The sequence below is a fragment of the Xenopus laevis genome, chromosome 1S (genome assembly GCF_017654675.1).
Source record: "Xenopus laevis strain J_2021 chromosome 1S, Xenopus_laevis_v10.1, whole genome shotgun sequence".
Taxonomy (NCBI): domain Eukaryota; kingdom Metazoa; phylum Chordata; class Amphibia; order Anura; family Pipidae; genus Xenopus; species Xenopus laevis.
Window position 1 is genome coordinate 200,796,706 of NC_054372.1, and position 14,495 is coordinate 200,811,200.

Sequence of the window (14,495 nt, forward strand, 5' to 3'; positions counted from 1 at the left end):
GAGTCTTTTGGGCCGAAGGTCACGGTACAAAAGGATTAAGGCAGAAGGATGGTCAGACAGGCTGGGTCGAGGCAGGCGGATATCAGAATCGTCAGGCAGGCAACGGTCAAACCGGGTTGTCAATCAAGGGGTTAAGCAGGAAGAGTTGTCGTAGGCAGGCAAGGGTCAGGATACAGAGTTCAGAGTAGTCAGGATACAGGCTGGGTCAAACATGGATAATCAAGATAACAGAATAACAGGATCAGACGCACTAGGCTCAGAAACCACTAGAAACAGAGTTCTATCACGGGCAACCATTGCTATGCTGGGCAGCTATTTATATGTTTGAAATTTGCGCCTTTGCACGCTGGCGTCACTACGCCAGCGCGCCTGCGCCTTTAAATAGGAAGGAGGCAAGCGCGCCGGCGCGCAACTTACCGCGCACAAGGCAGGAATCTAGAAACTCCTGGATGTCAAGTTCAGGCTGACCTTCAACTAACACTGGGGGAGGAACAGAAACAAAATGGACATTGTTAGCAGGTTTTAACAAAGAAACGTGAAATGAATCTGAAATCTTAAAATTAACAGGCAACTTAAGACGAACACAAGAAGGGTTGATAATTGCGGTGATGGGATATGGACCAATGAATTTAGGACCCAGTTTGAGAGAGGGCACCTTCAACTTGATATTCTTGGTAGATAACCAGACCAAATCCCCCACTTTATACTGGGGTGCCTCTGTACGAGATTTGTCAGCAGCTTTTTTTTTTAGCTGATGTAGCTGCAGACAGAGACTCATGCACTTGAGACCAAACCTTAGAAAATAACTCAACGGAGGAGTTGGCAGATGGTACAGGGGAACCAGACCCAGAGAAGGAAAAAGCTTTGGGGTGCAACCCATTGACAATAAAGAAAGGGGATTCTCCAGAGGAAGAATGAGTAGCATTATTGTACACAAACTCTGCCCAGGGTAACAGTTCCGCCCAAGTGGACTGGTTGTCGGACACATAACACCTGAGGTACTGCTCCAGGTACTGGTTCACCCTCTCAGTTTGGCCGTTGGTTTGGGGCTGATAAGCAGTGGAAAAAGATAACTCAACCCCCACCAAGGAACAGAAAGCACGCCAAAACTTTGAGACAAACTGAACCCCCCTGTCAGAAACAATATTTTCAGGAAAACCATGTAACTTAAAAATGTGATTAACAAACAAATCAGCCAAGGTCTTAGCAGAAGGGAGGTGTGGAAGGGGAACAAAATGGCTCATCTTGCTAAACCTATCCACCACCACCCAGATCACAGTTTTCCTCTGACAAGGGGGCAAATCAACAATGAAGTCCATCGAAAGACGGGACCAAGGTTTTTCTGGAATGGATAAGGGAATTAACAGACCCTGGGAAGAATTTCGAGAAGCCTTGGATTTTTGGCAGACTGGGCAGGAATTAACGAAGGCCTTAGCATCCTGTTTGAATGATGGCCACCAAACATGATGGGATAACAGGGACACCGTCTTCGAAATGCCTGGATGCCCTGCCAAATTAGAATCATGAACCTCTCTCAATACTTGCTCCCTAAATTCCTTTGGTACAAACCATCTCCCCGAAGGGGTATTCAAAGGAGCAGATGTTTGAAGAGGGAGCAATAGAGAAGAAAGGTCAGATTCAAGGGTTGCTATTATAATTTCCCTGGGAATAATGGGAGTACACTCACTAGAGTCAGAAGAAACGGATTCGAAACTCCTAGAGAGTGCATCCGCCTTGGTGTTTTTAGTCCCATGCCTGAAAGTCAGAGAAAAATTAAACCTTGTGAAAAATAGAGCCCACCTAGCCTGCCTAGGATTTAGGCACTTGATAGACTCTATGTATAGTAAATTCTTGTGGTCAGTATAGACACCAGATGTTTTGCACCCTCCAGGAGGTGCCGCCATTCCTCAAAGGCCCATTTGATTGCCAACAATTCCCTGTTACCAATATCATAATTCACCTCTGCGGATGAAAACTTCCTGGAGAAGAAAGCACAGGGATGCAACTTGTTGGTAGTTGGGTGCCTCTGAGAAAGGACTGCCCCCGCTCCCACCTCAGAGGCGTCAACCTCCACAATAAAAGGAAGCACAGTGCCGGGGTAACGAAGGATTGGGGCAGAACCGAACTCCTTTTTAAGGAATTCAAATGCTTGAACAGCCTCAGGAGGCCACATGCTGGGGTCAGCGCCCTTCTTTGTTAAATTAGTGATGTGGGCCACAATGAGGGAAAAATTCTTAATAAACTGACGATAATAATTAGCAAAACCAAGAAACCTTTGGGTTGCAAGTAATGAAACGGGTTGGGTCCAATCCAGGACTGCTCTCACCTTGCCTGGATCCATTTCTAGACCCTTGCTGGAAATGTTAAACCCCAAAAACTGAACAGAAGAAACCCCAAAAGTACATTTCTCTAGTTTGGCATAAAGATTATTTCCCCTTAGCCTTTGTAAGACTTCACAAACATGATTTAAATGTTCTTTCATGTTGGAGGAAAAAATAAGAATATCGTCTAGGTAGACCACTACGAAGTTCCCCAGCAGGTCCTGGAAGAAACTCCTAGAACACTGCAGGGGCATTACAGAGACCAAAAGGCATTACAAGATACTCGTAGTGGCCATCCCTGGTGTTAAACGCTGTCTTCCACTCGTCACCCTCCCTGATACGTATCAGGTTATAAGCCCCCCTAAGATCAAGTTTGGTAAAGACCTTAGCACTTTTAACCTGATCAAAAAGTTCGGAAATTAATGGGAGAGGATAGCGGTTCTTTATGGTGATCTTATTGAGCCCCCTATAGTCGATACAGGGACGAAGACCACCATCTTTCTTCCCATCAAAAAAGAAACCCGCCCCTGCAGGAGAACTAGAAGGTCTGATAAAACCCCTCTCAAGATTTTCCTTTATATACTCTTTCATGGTCTGGGCTTCCGGCAATGAAAGAGGGTAGGTTCTACCACGAGGAGGCGTGGACCCAGGGATCAAATCAATTGGGCAGTCATACTGCTGGTGTGGGGGTAGGGTTTCAGCTGCCTTTTTAGAAAAAAACATCAGCATATTCAGCATATGCAGCAGGTAACCCCTCAAGGGATGTAGTTGCCACTACTGAGGGAAAGCATACCCCACCACACTTAGAACCCCATTGAATTACCTCCCTCAAAACCCAGTCAATCAGAAGGTTATGCCTCTAGAGCCATGGTAACCCCAAAATGAGTGGAGAGGTAGCACCTTCTATAAGGTACAACGCTATCTCCTCGCAATGCACATTGTTTATACACATAGAAAGAGAAGCGGTTTGTTTGTAAACCACACCTGACCCTAAGGGTCTCTTATCCACTGCCCATAGTCTCATGGGGGTAGTTAGGGAAACCAAAGGAATCTTGTATTTGGCAGCAAAAGCAGCATCCAGAAAGTTTCCCTCCACCCCAGAATCCACAAATGCAGACACCTTGGCCCCGTAGGCCAGGTTAATTTAACCGGAATCAAAACCTTGGAGGCAGATTGGGGAGAGGAGATTCCTGCACCCAAATGGAGATCCCCTTCTCCATTTAGGTTAGGGAGCCTCCCTTTCCTCCTAGGGCAAAGATTTAAGAAATTACCCTTTTCCCCACAGTATATACATAAACCTTGGAGACGCCTGCGTGCCTTCTCCTCAGGAGATAGATGAGATATGCCTAACTACAAAGGCTCCTCCTGAGGCAGAGGCACAGAGGGGTTAGAAAACCTAACATTGGTCACCATATTAGATTTTACATTAGTAACCCCAGCATAAGTAGAAACACCCCTCTCACCCCTTCTCTCCCTTTGTCTCCTATCTACCTGGATGGCGAGTGACATAAGGTCATCCAGGTTGGAAGATAGGGGTTAATTAACAAGGCTGTCCTTAACAGGATCAGCTAACCCCAAACGGAACTGACTCCGTAGAGCCATATCGTTCCACCCAGTTTCTACTGCCCACCGGCGGAACTCAGTGCAATACACCTCCGAATCCCTTTTCCTCTGGCGCAACTTATGAATCGCGGAATCGGCAGAAGATGCGCGATCTGGGTCATCGTAAAGAATTGCCATGTTGTTAAAAAATTACTCCAGGGAATAGCGTGCAGGGTCAGAAATAGGCAGCCTTAGGGCCCAAATTTGGGGGTCGCCCAAAAGCAGGGTCATAACAAACCTTACTTTCTCCTCACCAGATGAAAATGAGTGAGGGAAGAAACCAAGGTACAGTTTACATGCCTCCTTAAACACAAAAAATTTGGTGCGATCCCCACTAAACTTTTCGGGGAACACAATTTTGGGTTCATGGGGCCTGATAGTATTACCCCACATAGCAGATGAACCCACAGGAGGAACAGGCAGCTGCTGCGGAACTTGCGGATTCTCAAACTGACGGGTTAGGCTGTGAAAACCCTGTAGGAGATTGACTATGAAGATTTTCAATCATCCAGGTCATAGTATATCTAGTATAGGTCAATCTAAAAACAACTGGACTTGCTGAGTAATCAATGAAGACGTTTCACTACTCATCCGAGCAGCTTCTTCAGTACAACTGACTGGTGTGGGAAGTTCTCGGCATATAAACTCTTCCACTAATCCATTTACAATGGCACATTGTAACTCTTCAAAGAGGTGACATCTGAAGAAACTCAGAGATGTAGATTCTGTGTAGTTGTAATAGGATTATCCAATGTATCATACAACTTCTAGATACAGGGTTTACTTGTGAGAGTTGCATGAATGGATGTGTAAAGTATTCTGAATCCGCCGGGGTACAGATGTTAGAACACATTGTATGTAGCAGACAGGTGATGTCGAAGGCCCCCGCCTCTGTTCAGGGTTGGTCTCTCCACCTTGACATGAATCGCCTCTTTCACGCCTCATTCAAACCAGCGTCTTCTTTATCCAAGATTTGGACCTTGCTGTCTTCAAAGGAGTGTCCCTTGTCTTTTAAGTGTAGAAAGACAGCTGAGTTTTGCCCTGTAGAGTTCTCCCTCCTATGCTGAGCCATTCGCTTGGAGAGCAGTTGTTTTGTCTCCCCAATGTATAGATCTGTGCTCTCCTCGCTACACTGGACTCCGTATACCACATTGCTTTGTTTTTCTTTTGGTGTTGGATCCTTTGGGTGTACCAGTTTTTGTCTCAGTGTGTTGCTCCTGTAGGAGATTGTTCTGCTCCCGCTCATGGTCCTCCAAGCAAGGTGGTAAGAAGCGCTTCGGTGGTAATTGGAGGAGCTGAAGCAGGAGGAGCAGCAGCATCATTGTGACTTTCGCCCTCCATGGCCCGTGATAATGTCACGACCGGCACTCAATACCAGAACAAGTGCCAAGCACCCTGGTCTCGGCTCGGCTTCACCAGTAGTGTGACCACCGTTGGGCTTCGGGAGGAGCCCCCAGCTTACTTGGGTGCCACCTGGACTTGACGAGGGGTGCAAGGCGAGATGTTCTGGCTGGCAAGGGGGCACGGCTGTTAGCAAAGTCTTTTGGGCCGAAGGTCATGGTACAAAAGGATTAAGGCAGAAGGATGGTCAGACAGGCTGGGTCGAGGCAGGAAGATATCAAGAATCGTCAGGCAGGCAAGGGTCAAACCGGGTTGTCAATCAAGGGGTTAAGCAGGAAGAGTTGTCGTAGGCAGGCGAGGGTCAGGATCCAGAATGCAGAGTAGTCAGGAACAGGCTGGGTCAAACACGGATAATCAAGATAACAGAATAACAGGATCAGACGCACTAGGCTCAGAAACCACTAGAAACAGAGTTCTATCACGGGCAACCATTGTATGCTGGGCAGCTATTTATATGTTTGAAATTCGCGCCTTTCACTGGCGCGGCTTAAGATGGCTGCTAGGAAGACTGACCATGCGGCTTGCGTCCCCACCGCACAGGTATTGTTGCAGGCTGTAGGAAATCCCCCCAACCCCTATAATACAGGCCAGACATTCTAATTTATAGCTGATATGACAAATTAGACAACTATTGGCAGCCAGTTCTTACATGAACAAAACAATTGGCATTAATTCCAAGGGAAACTAGGCCAGAGGTATAATATCAGTTGGTAACAATGGAAAATGGTTGATTGGTAGGAATGAATAAAAACATAATATTTGTGTTTAACATGATCAGCTGATCATCTCGGCCCAGAGAGAATATGACTTGTCCTTCAATAAAACAGAATCTCATTGGCTGAGACCCAATGTGACAGAGTTTAATATGGAGCTCAAACATGGAACCAATTACACTGTGACTCTCCAAGGCTTCACTTCAGCTGGACCTGGGGAACCTGCAGTCTGGACTCATGAGACTCCTATAGCAGGTAAGGATTGTGTATATGACACATAGTACATAAGTATAGAATATTAGGCATTATTACTCATTGGTCATTAGGTGTAGCTCTGTGCCTACTGTTCCCGTTCTCTTTACATTCCTGACAAACCAAAGTCTTGTGTGGAGAGACTGGGACTAGATTCTGTTTGTCTCAACACTCACACCTGAAGGAAATAAAATAAAGATTAGACAGAAAAATATACATATTTATATCACTAATAATTTCCACCCTTTCCATTAGCAAACTTATTTTTCTATCAATTTGCAAGTTTTTTAATAATCAGAGAGAATCTCTTATTTAGCCACAAAAATCTTCTCATCATTACATTGTTACAAGAGCACAGTGGGTTGTTGCAGATGATTATGATTTGTGTGGCTCAAACTGTTTGATAAGATAAGTCAACCATGTATTTCAGAGGGAATAAAGGTTTACTGGAGAGCAGTATTTTCAAGTGATTTAATTAAAGTTGCAAGGCACTACATGTTTTAAGGTGGCCATAGATGCAAAGATCCGCTCGTTTGGCGATGTTGCCAAACGAGCGGATCTTTCCCCGATATGCCATTGGCAGCATGGTTATATCGGGGGTAATCTGATTGTTCGGCCGTATGGCCGAACGATCAGATTACGATGTGCCATGAGCTCCGGCGGGATCGGTCGGGTCAAAATCAAACCTGACCGATCGACCAAACGACCGATCTCCGCCGGGCGAAAGATGTCGGCACACGCCACACACAATCCGAAAATCGTACGAATCTGTGTGTCTATGGCCACCTTTAGACCTCATGGGTCCTTCCTCTGGTGCAGGTTACAACATACTGTGTGGATTAAGCTTTTAATGGCTAACTCCACCACCCCACATCAAATCATGTGGCCAAAAAAGTGTATATACAGCTCCATCTTCTGGCCAGGTATACAAAGTGCATTCAGTGTCGGACTGGGATGTAAAGGGACCACCAGATAACTTTACACCATGGGCCCACTTTCCAAACTATTATTCCTACTCTCTACCTCTTTATTCTCCTATTATTTTAGCTCTACTTGCTATACTCTATTCTTCCATAATCAAGCCCCTTAACCTTTTACCTGCCAAGAACGTAGGTACTACGTTCTTACAGGGAAAAGCCCTAACTGCCATGCAGGTAGTACCTACGTTCTTGGCTGTAAAGGGCTCCTCTCTGCATCTGCGGCGATTGCCGCTTCTGCAGAGGGTTTTGTTACTCTCCCCACCCCGGATTGTGTGTGGCGTGTGGCGTGTGCCGACATCTTTCGCCCGGGGAGGGAGAGGAGGGAGACGTCACGTGGGTCCTGCAAAAAATATATGTTTTTGGGGGGTCTTGTGCTGTTAGGGGGTCTTGTGGCACAATATGCAGTCACTGCTTTATGTTCACAGAAGGCGAAAAGACAGAGAAGAAAATTCAAATGCACTCTTTTTTTGGGGGGTCCGCACATGCCAGCTGCTTTAGTATATCTATGCACATTGGGCATCAAACTGTTTAGTAGACCCTTGGCGTCAATATTTAGGGTGTTTTACAATTGTATTTAAGAAATTGGGTGAGATAAATGCGGCCAATTGCAATATTTTTAGCCAATTTTGAGAAATGTCATAAAAACTGCTGCATTTAGCGTAGCTTTGCAGTAAGGTAGTTTAGAGAAGAAAGACATAATTACCCATTTTAGATTCATCAGAAGGTGTACTTTCCAAACATATATGGTTTTGGGGGTCTATGTGCTGTTAGTAGGGTCTTTTGGCAAATAATACTCAGTCACGGGTCATTCTTCACAGAAGGCGAAAAGACAGCGGAGAAAATTCAAAATTTAAGAAAGATCTGCAGCTTGGTGCTTTGGGGTAGAAAGACATGCATATCCAATTTGGATTCGGGGGGAATGTGTACTTTTCGAAAATATATGGTTTTCTGGGGTGAACGTACTTTTTTCTACCTTTGCCAACCCCAGAATGATGTAAATGTGTTGATTTTGCAGTACCTGAAATGATAGACCAAATGGGGGATCTTCCTTTTGAGGCCCCTATATTCAACGTGCTTGGGTACACCTATACATATTGGGCATCGAACTGTTCAGCAGACCCCAGGCTTTCATATTTGGGGTCATTTGTCTTGATAACTAATGGTATGTTCCATATAAGATGCTGCAGGGTGGAAGTTTTGAGATGATTTTTGGAAATGTCCCCAAAATTGCCAAATTTAGGAAAGATTTGCAGCTTGGTACTTTGGGGTAGAAAGACATGCATACCCAATTTAGATCGGGGGGAATGTGTACTTTCTGAAAATAAATGGTTTTCTGGGGTGAACCTAATGTTAGTGGAATGTTTGGCCTTGAAATCAGAAGTATGCCGTTTGGGGAGCGGTGCTTTGGGAATTTGCTATTGTACTGCTTGTAGATTTTGATCTATACAAGTGAGAAATCTCCATAAAACTCTATATATTTGGTATTCCCGCGTTTAGGAGACATAGACTTTTCCAAATCGGCTGTGTTCTTGTACATAAAATAAATGATGTTTCTGATATATGTAATTGTACTTTGTGAAACATGATTTTTTTCATTTTATTAGGCACTTTGAAGCCTATATTTTTTTATAGAAGTGGAATTAAAACAAAATAGCATATTTTCAAAGCTCAGGTTGTCCTGAAAAAAACATGTCCTGGGTAAACGAAAAGACCATGTCCTGGGTAAACGAAAAGACCTCCCCAGGAAAGGCCTTTAAAGTGAAAGAGTTCAAAATGTTCAAAAATGGTCTGGCAATAAAATACTAAATCGGCCAAATTGTCTGGCAGCGAAAAGGTTAAAGAAATAGGGAATGACCATGAAATCGGCCAAATGATTTGAAGCAAGAGGCCGCTGACACCACCGGGAGTTTTCCTGGTATCCCTGTGGGACAGTCCAACACTGATTGCATTGTAAATTAATTAACTACAATCAAGTCTATCCAGAAACTCACCATCATTGTACATATAGTTATACTAGTTTATATAAGCAATGTATTAATGAATGTATCATCTGGTTGTTTGCAGTCCAGAAGTAATTGTCCATACATTGTATTGGAGTAACCAGATGATAGGATCAGTCTAGATTCAGAAAGTGTTGCAATTAGTATAAGTTATTTTAGTTATAGTTATAAGGCATATATTTTATAAAAAGCATATTAGACTCCAAGCTTCATTCATTCCTTTTGGTTCAGTTGTATTTAATAATTCTATCCATCTCTTGCCTCTTGCTGTAATACCAATGTTTTTCTATCACCCCCTCTGATGGGCATATTCACTTTCTATAGAACTATCCATTTTAATCTTACAGCACTGTGTCTTACATGAAACAAGTGTCTGCCAACCCGTCTGTGGGGCAAATTCACTAAGATTCGTAGTTGCGCCAGCGCTTCGCAAATTCACTAAAATCCGAAGTTGCGCTCAGGGGTAGCGTAAGGTTGCGAAGTTGCACTAGCGTTGATTCGCTAAGCGAAGCGAAGTTACGCTAGCGATGGTTAATTTGCATACGGCGCCAAATTCAAATTTCAATGGAGGAATACGTACAATCACTACAAATGCCTGGGAAACCTTCAAAACATCAAATAAAATGTTTATTTTGCCCTACACATGTGCCCACTGTCTAGGTAAGTTGCCATGAGTTAGGAAATGTAGGGGGGAAGGAGAGGAGCCCCAAAAATTTTTTCGATCTTTTTCAGCCTATCACCCATAATGTAGAGAACACGCCAGCGTTTTTTGTGACTTAGAAAATTTTTTACTTTTTTTTGAAGCAATCCCTATCTACTCTATTGCGCTTCGCCTGGTCTGAGGTGGCGAAGGAAGTCTAGCGTAAAAGGTAGCGTTCAGTACAATGCGCAAGTTAGTGAATTTGCGTAGTTACGTTCGTAGCGAAAATTCGCCAGGCGTAAGGGTGCGAAGTAACACTAGCGAATCTACGCCAGCGTTCGTTAGTGAATTTGCGCAGTAACGAAAATGCCAAATGCCCCTGTGTCTTTTTGTGATTTGGGTCAAAGGCTTGTTCACCAATCCTGACTCATTAACTGCTCGTGTCGTTTGCCCTACATATAATTTGCCACTTGGGCACTTTAGCGCATAAATGACAGAAATGGTGTTGTGTTATGGGGATTTTATGTCCTTGATGTGGATATGTAATGGATTCACCCTTCATTATTGAGTCACATTTACTGCAGTTAAGACATGGGAAAGTCCCATTCTTTGGTTTAGGAAGAAATCTTGTATCTGCCCTAACCAGGGAGTTGGCAGGAGCTTCTCTTTAAAAAGTTTCCCAAAAGTGTAATCCTGTCCTAGCTAGGACCAGTGTTTTTTCACAATATGGTTAATTTTCTTGCTCAATGGACCGTATTCTATGACTAATGGGATCTTCTCACTTGTTTTCTTGTGTTCCCTAATAGTGCATCACGTGTTTTCAGTAGAACCTCATCTCTAGTTTCCTCAAGTCAGACTATCAGACAATTTATTTCAATGCACACAGTCAAGCTGTCAGACTATCCTTGTCCCACACATTCAACCACTAGTGCCATGAAGCTGACCCCAACCAGAGTAAGTCCAATTACTTTGGTGTCGAAATTTACCGCAAAGATACGCCAAAAATTGGAGGTCGCACTAATAGCTCCTCCTTATGTGCAGATTTCTGTTAATCATAGCAACAGCAAAGCAAATTTCCACTTACTTTGGTGAATTTTCACTGTCAAAATTTACCGCAACACTTCGCCAAATATTGCAAGTAGAACTAATTTCTAGTCCTCATATGCAAAATTCTTTTACCCATAGAAACAGCAAATCACATTTCCCGTGCATTTCACCACTAGTACCATGAAGTACACCCCACCTTACTCAGTCCACTTGTTTGGTGCAATTTCACTGTCGAAATCTACCTCAACACTGCGCCAAATATTGCAACTCGCACATATTTCTCCACCTTATGTGTCAACTTCTGTTACCCATAGCAACAACAAGACACGTGTGCATTTCACCACTAGTGCCACCACTTTTTCACTCCAAATGTTTGTGTTCTCCATATTATTCCACCAACAAGGCATACTTTGATTTTATACTACCATAATGCACACATGACTCACAGAAGGATAATGAATTCATGTGACATTGTGAGTCTTTGTATTAGAGCTGAATGGATACAGTGGAGATGCCAAAACTTGATATCTCCTTAAGATTTGCAGCAAACATTTTAAAGGTACTTTTTAAGAAGAAAAACTTTGTATGACACAAATAGAGTTTTCTGATTACTTCACTATCATCTCCCAAACCGAAAACACTAGATTTACACTTACACACACTCACATACATACACACATTCACAGCACTCACACACGCAATTTGGCAATTGTACACACACATATGCACTTACACTATTTTGTGGCTTTTTTATCACATTGGTTTAAATCCTTATATTGTGAAAAATTGCAATTTAACCGTTTCGCTGCCAGCCAAATTGACTGATTTGGTACTTTTATTGCCAAAACATTTTTGAACATTTTGTACTTTTTCAATTTAAGGGCTTTTCCTGGGGGGATCTTTTAGTTAACCCAGGAAAGCAATATATTGTTTTTTTTTCAGGAAACCTGAGCTTTCAAAACGTGCTAGAATTTTGGTGTAATTCCACTTCTGTAAAAAATTTAGGCTTCTAAGTGTGCAATAAAATGAAAAAAATCATATTTCACATATTACAATCACATATATCAGAAACATCATATAGAAATATATATAGTTAATTTGTCACTTGTATAGATCAAAATCTACAAGCAGTACACTAGCAAATTTCCAAAGCACCGCTCCCCAAACGACATACTTCTGATTCAAGGCAAAACATTCCACTAACAGTACGTTCACCCTAGAAAACTACCCATTATTAGAAAGAACAGATTCTTGAGAAACAAAAATTGGTAACTATATCTATGTACTCCAAACTACCAAGTTGCAATTGTTTCCTAAAATTATAATTTTTTATATAATTGGTGAATTTCTTGAGAAATTGCCTCAAAGCTTCCAATCTACAGCATCATTGGGTACCAATGTAAAACACCCTAAATAGGAAAGCCTGGGGTCCAATGAACAGTTTGATGTCCAATATGTATAGGTTTATCTAAGTATGTGGCATATAGGGACCCCAAAATGTAGACACCCCATTTGGGCTATAAGATCTCAATTCCAGATACTGCAAAATCAACATATTTACATCATTTCAGGGGAGGTCTTTCTCCTCCAAAGCACCAAGCCGCAAACCTTTCTTAAATTTGGCAATTTTAGTGACATTTCCAAAAATCACCTCAAAACTTCCACCCTGCAGCATCTTTTTTCCCAAATACTATTAGGTATCAAGATAAATCACCCCAAATATGAAGCCTGGAGTCTGCTGAACAGTTTTATGTCCAATATGTATAGGTTTACATAAGCACATGGTATAAAGGGCCCCAAATGTAGACCACCTCATATGGTCTGTCATTTCAATTGCTGCAAAATCACCACATTTACATCATTCTGGGGTTGGCAAAGGTATAAAAAAGTATGTTCACCCCAGAAAACCATATATTTTCAAAAAGTACACATTCCCCCGAATCCAAATTGGGTATGCATGTCTTTCTACTCCAAAGCACCAAGCCGCAAACTTTTCCTAAATTTGACAATTTTGGTGACATTTTCAAAAATCACGTCAAAACTTCCACCTGCAGCATCTTATTTCCCACATACTATTAGGTATCAAGATACATCACCCCAAATATGAAAGCCTGGCGTCCTCTGAACAGTTTGATGCCCAATGTACGTTTATTGAAGTACGTGGCATGTAAAGACCCCAGAATCTACATTGTACATACTTATTTGAAGGCTTACATTTACACATTTATAAACACTGCCAGTTTTATGTGGGATAAAAGCTACAAACAATTATGGTGACCCCTGAAAACCATATATATTTGGAAAGTACACATTCTGATGAATATAAAATGGTTAATTATGTCTTTCTACTCCAAACTACTCAACTGCAAAGCTATGCAAAAGGCAGTGTTTTTTACAAAATTTCTGAAAATCACCTAAAAATATTGCAATTTGCCGCATTTATTTCACCCAATTTCTTACATATAATTGTAAAACACCCTAAATATTGATACCAAGAGTCTACTGAACAGTTTGATGCCCAATATGTATAGAGAAATCAAAGCAGCTGGCATGTGTGGCCCCCAAATAAAAATAGTGAATATGAATTTTTTCTGATACTGATTCGCCTTTTGTGAACAAAGCCCCAGACTGTGTATTATGTGCCCAAGACCCTCTAACAGCACAACCCCTCGACCCCAGAACCATATATTTTTGGAAAATACACAGTGAGTGTGTAAATATGTGCAAAAGTGTGTGAGTGGGGGGCGTGGCTAGCCATGGTGGAAGCTGCACGTACTGTTTGAAAGCTCCGTCCTGTGGATTCCCTTATAGCTTATAAGCTATTATTAAGCTTGTCTAAGACAGCCGGGTCACATAGCTCACTACCAACACTAGACATGGGGAAGAGAAAACCTTGAGATCAGCGAGTCATACTGTCGCCATACCTGCAGAAAACGCCAAGCCAGAACAAGCACGGCTACTAACGTTGATGATGCTGATGGCATAATGCTTCCTGCTACTCCTGCTCTACCTGATGCTTCTCCTAATGGCTCGGTGAGTAGCACTAATTCACCTGCTTCATCAACACTACACCACACATCGCAGCTACATAGCAAAGAGACTTTGCCTGAAGATACACCAGTAACTGCCCAAGTATTAAGCAAACAATTACAACTACTGTATTACAGGCAGCTTTGGTAACAAACATTACTCAGTCCATCTCCAGTGTAGTAGCTTTAGCAATCAAAGAAATACAAAGAGACATTACAGATATAGGTGAACACACAGACAAATTGGAGACATTAACAGACAATATGGCCTCAAAATTAATAACCATGGAGGAGGATAATTCCTACCTTAAAGAGGAAGTGGTGCAATATTTGCGAAGACTTAGAAAACAGATCCCGTAGGCAAAATGTATAAATACGGGGTGTTCCAGAGGATGTCACTGCGGATGCAGTTCCACAATATTTACAAGGCCTGTTCACCTCTATATGTCCAGACTTTTTTGACGACAAATGAAGTTTAGATAGGGCTCATCGTTCACTAGGCCCGAAGCC

At 42.5% G+C, this 14,495-nt stretch overlaps 2 protein-coding genes across 2 annotated transcripts in view; both read left to right on the top strand.

The window, feature by feature from the left end:
- LOC108705000 overlaps nucleotides 1-5,222 on the top strand; it is a 44,489-nt gene extending 39,267 nt beyond the window's left edge. Inside the window, exon 11 of the mRNA XM_041579286.1 lies at nucleotides 5,147-5,222. Coding sequence (XP_041435220.1) covers nucleotides 5,147-5,222 — 76 coding nt within the window. The remainder of the gene's footprint in view (nucleotides 1-5,146) is intronic.
- Nucleotides 5,223-5,734: 512 nt separating this feature from the next.
- Nucleotides 5,735-14,495, top strand: part of LOC108704986 (complement decay-accelerating factor-like) — a 152,086-nt gene continuing 143,325 nt past the window's right edge. The window contains exon 1 of the mRNA XM_041580716.1: nucleotides 5,735-6,292. Coding sequence (XP_041436650.1) covers nucleotides 6,190-6,292 — 103 coding nt within the window. The 5' untranslated portion in view covers nucleotides 5,735-6,189. The remainder of the gene's footprint in view (nucleotides 6,293-14,495) is intronic.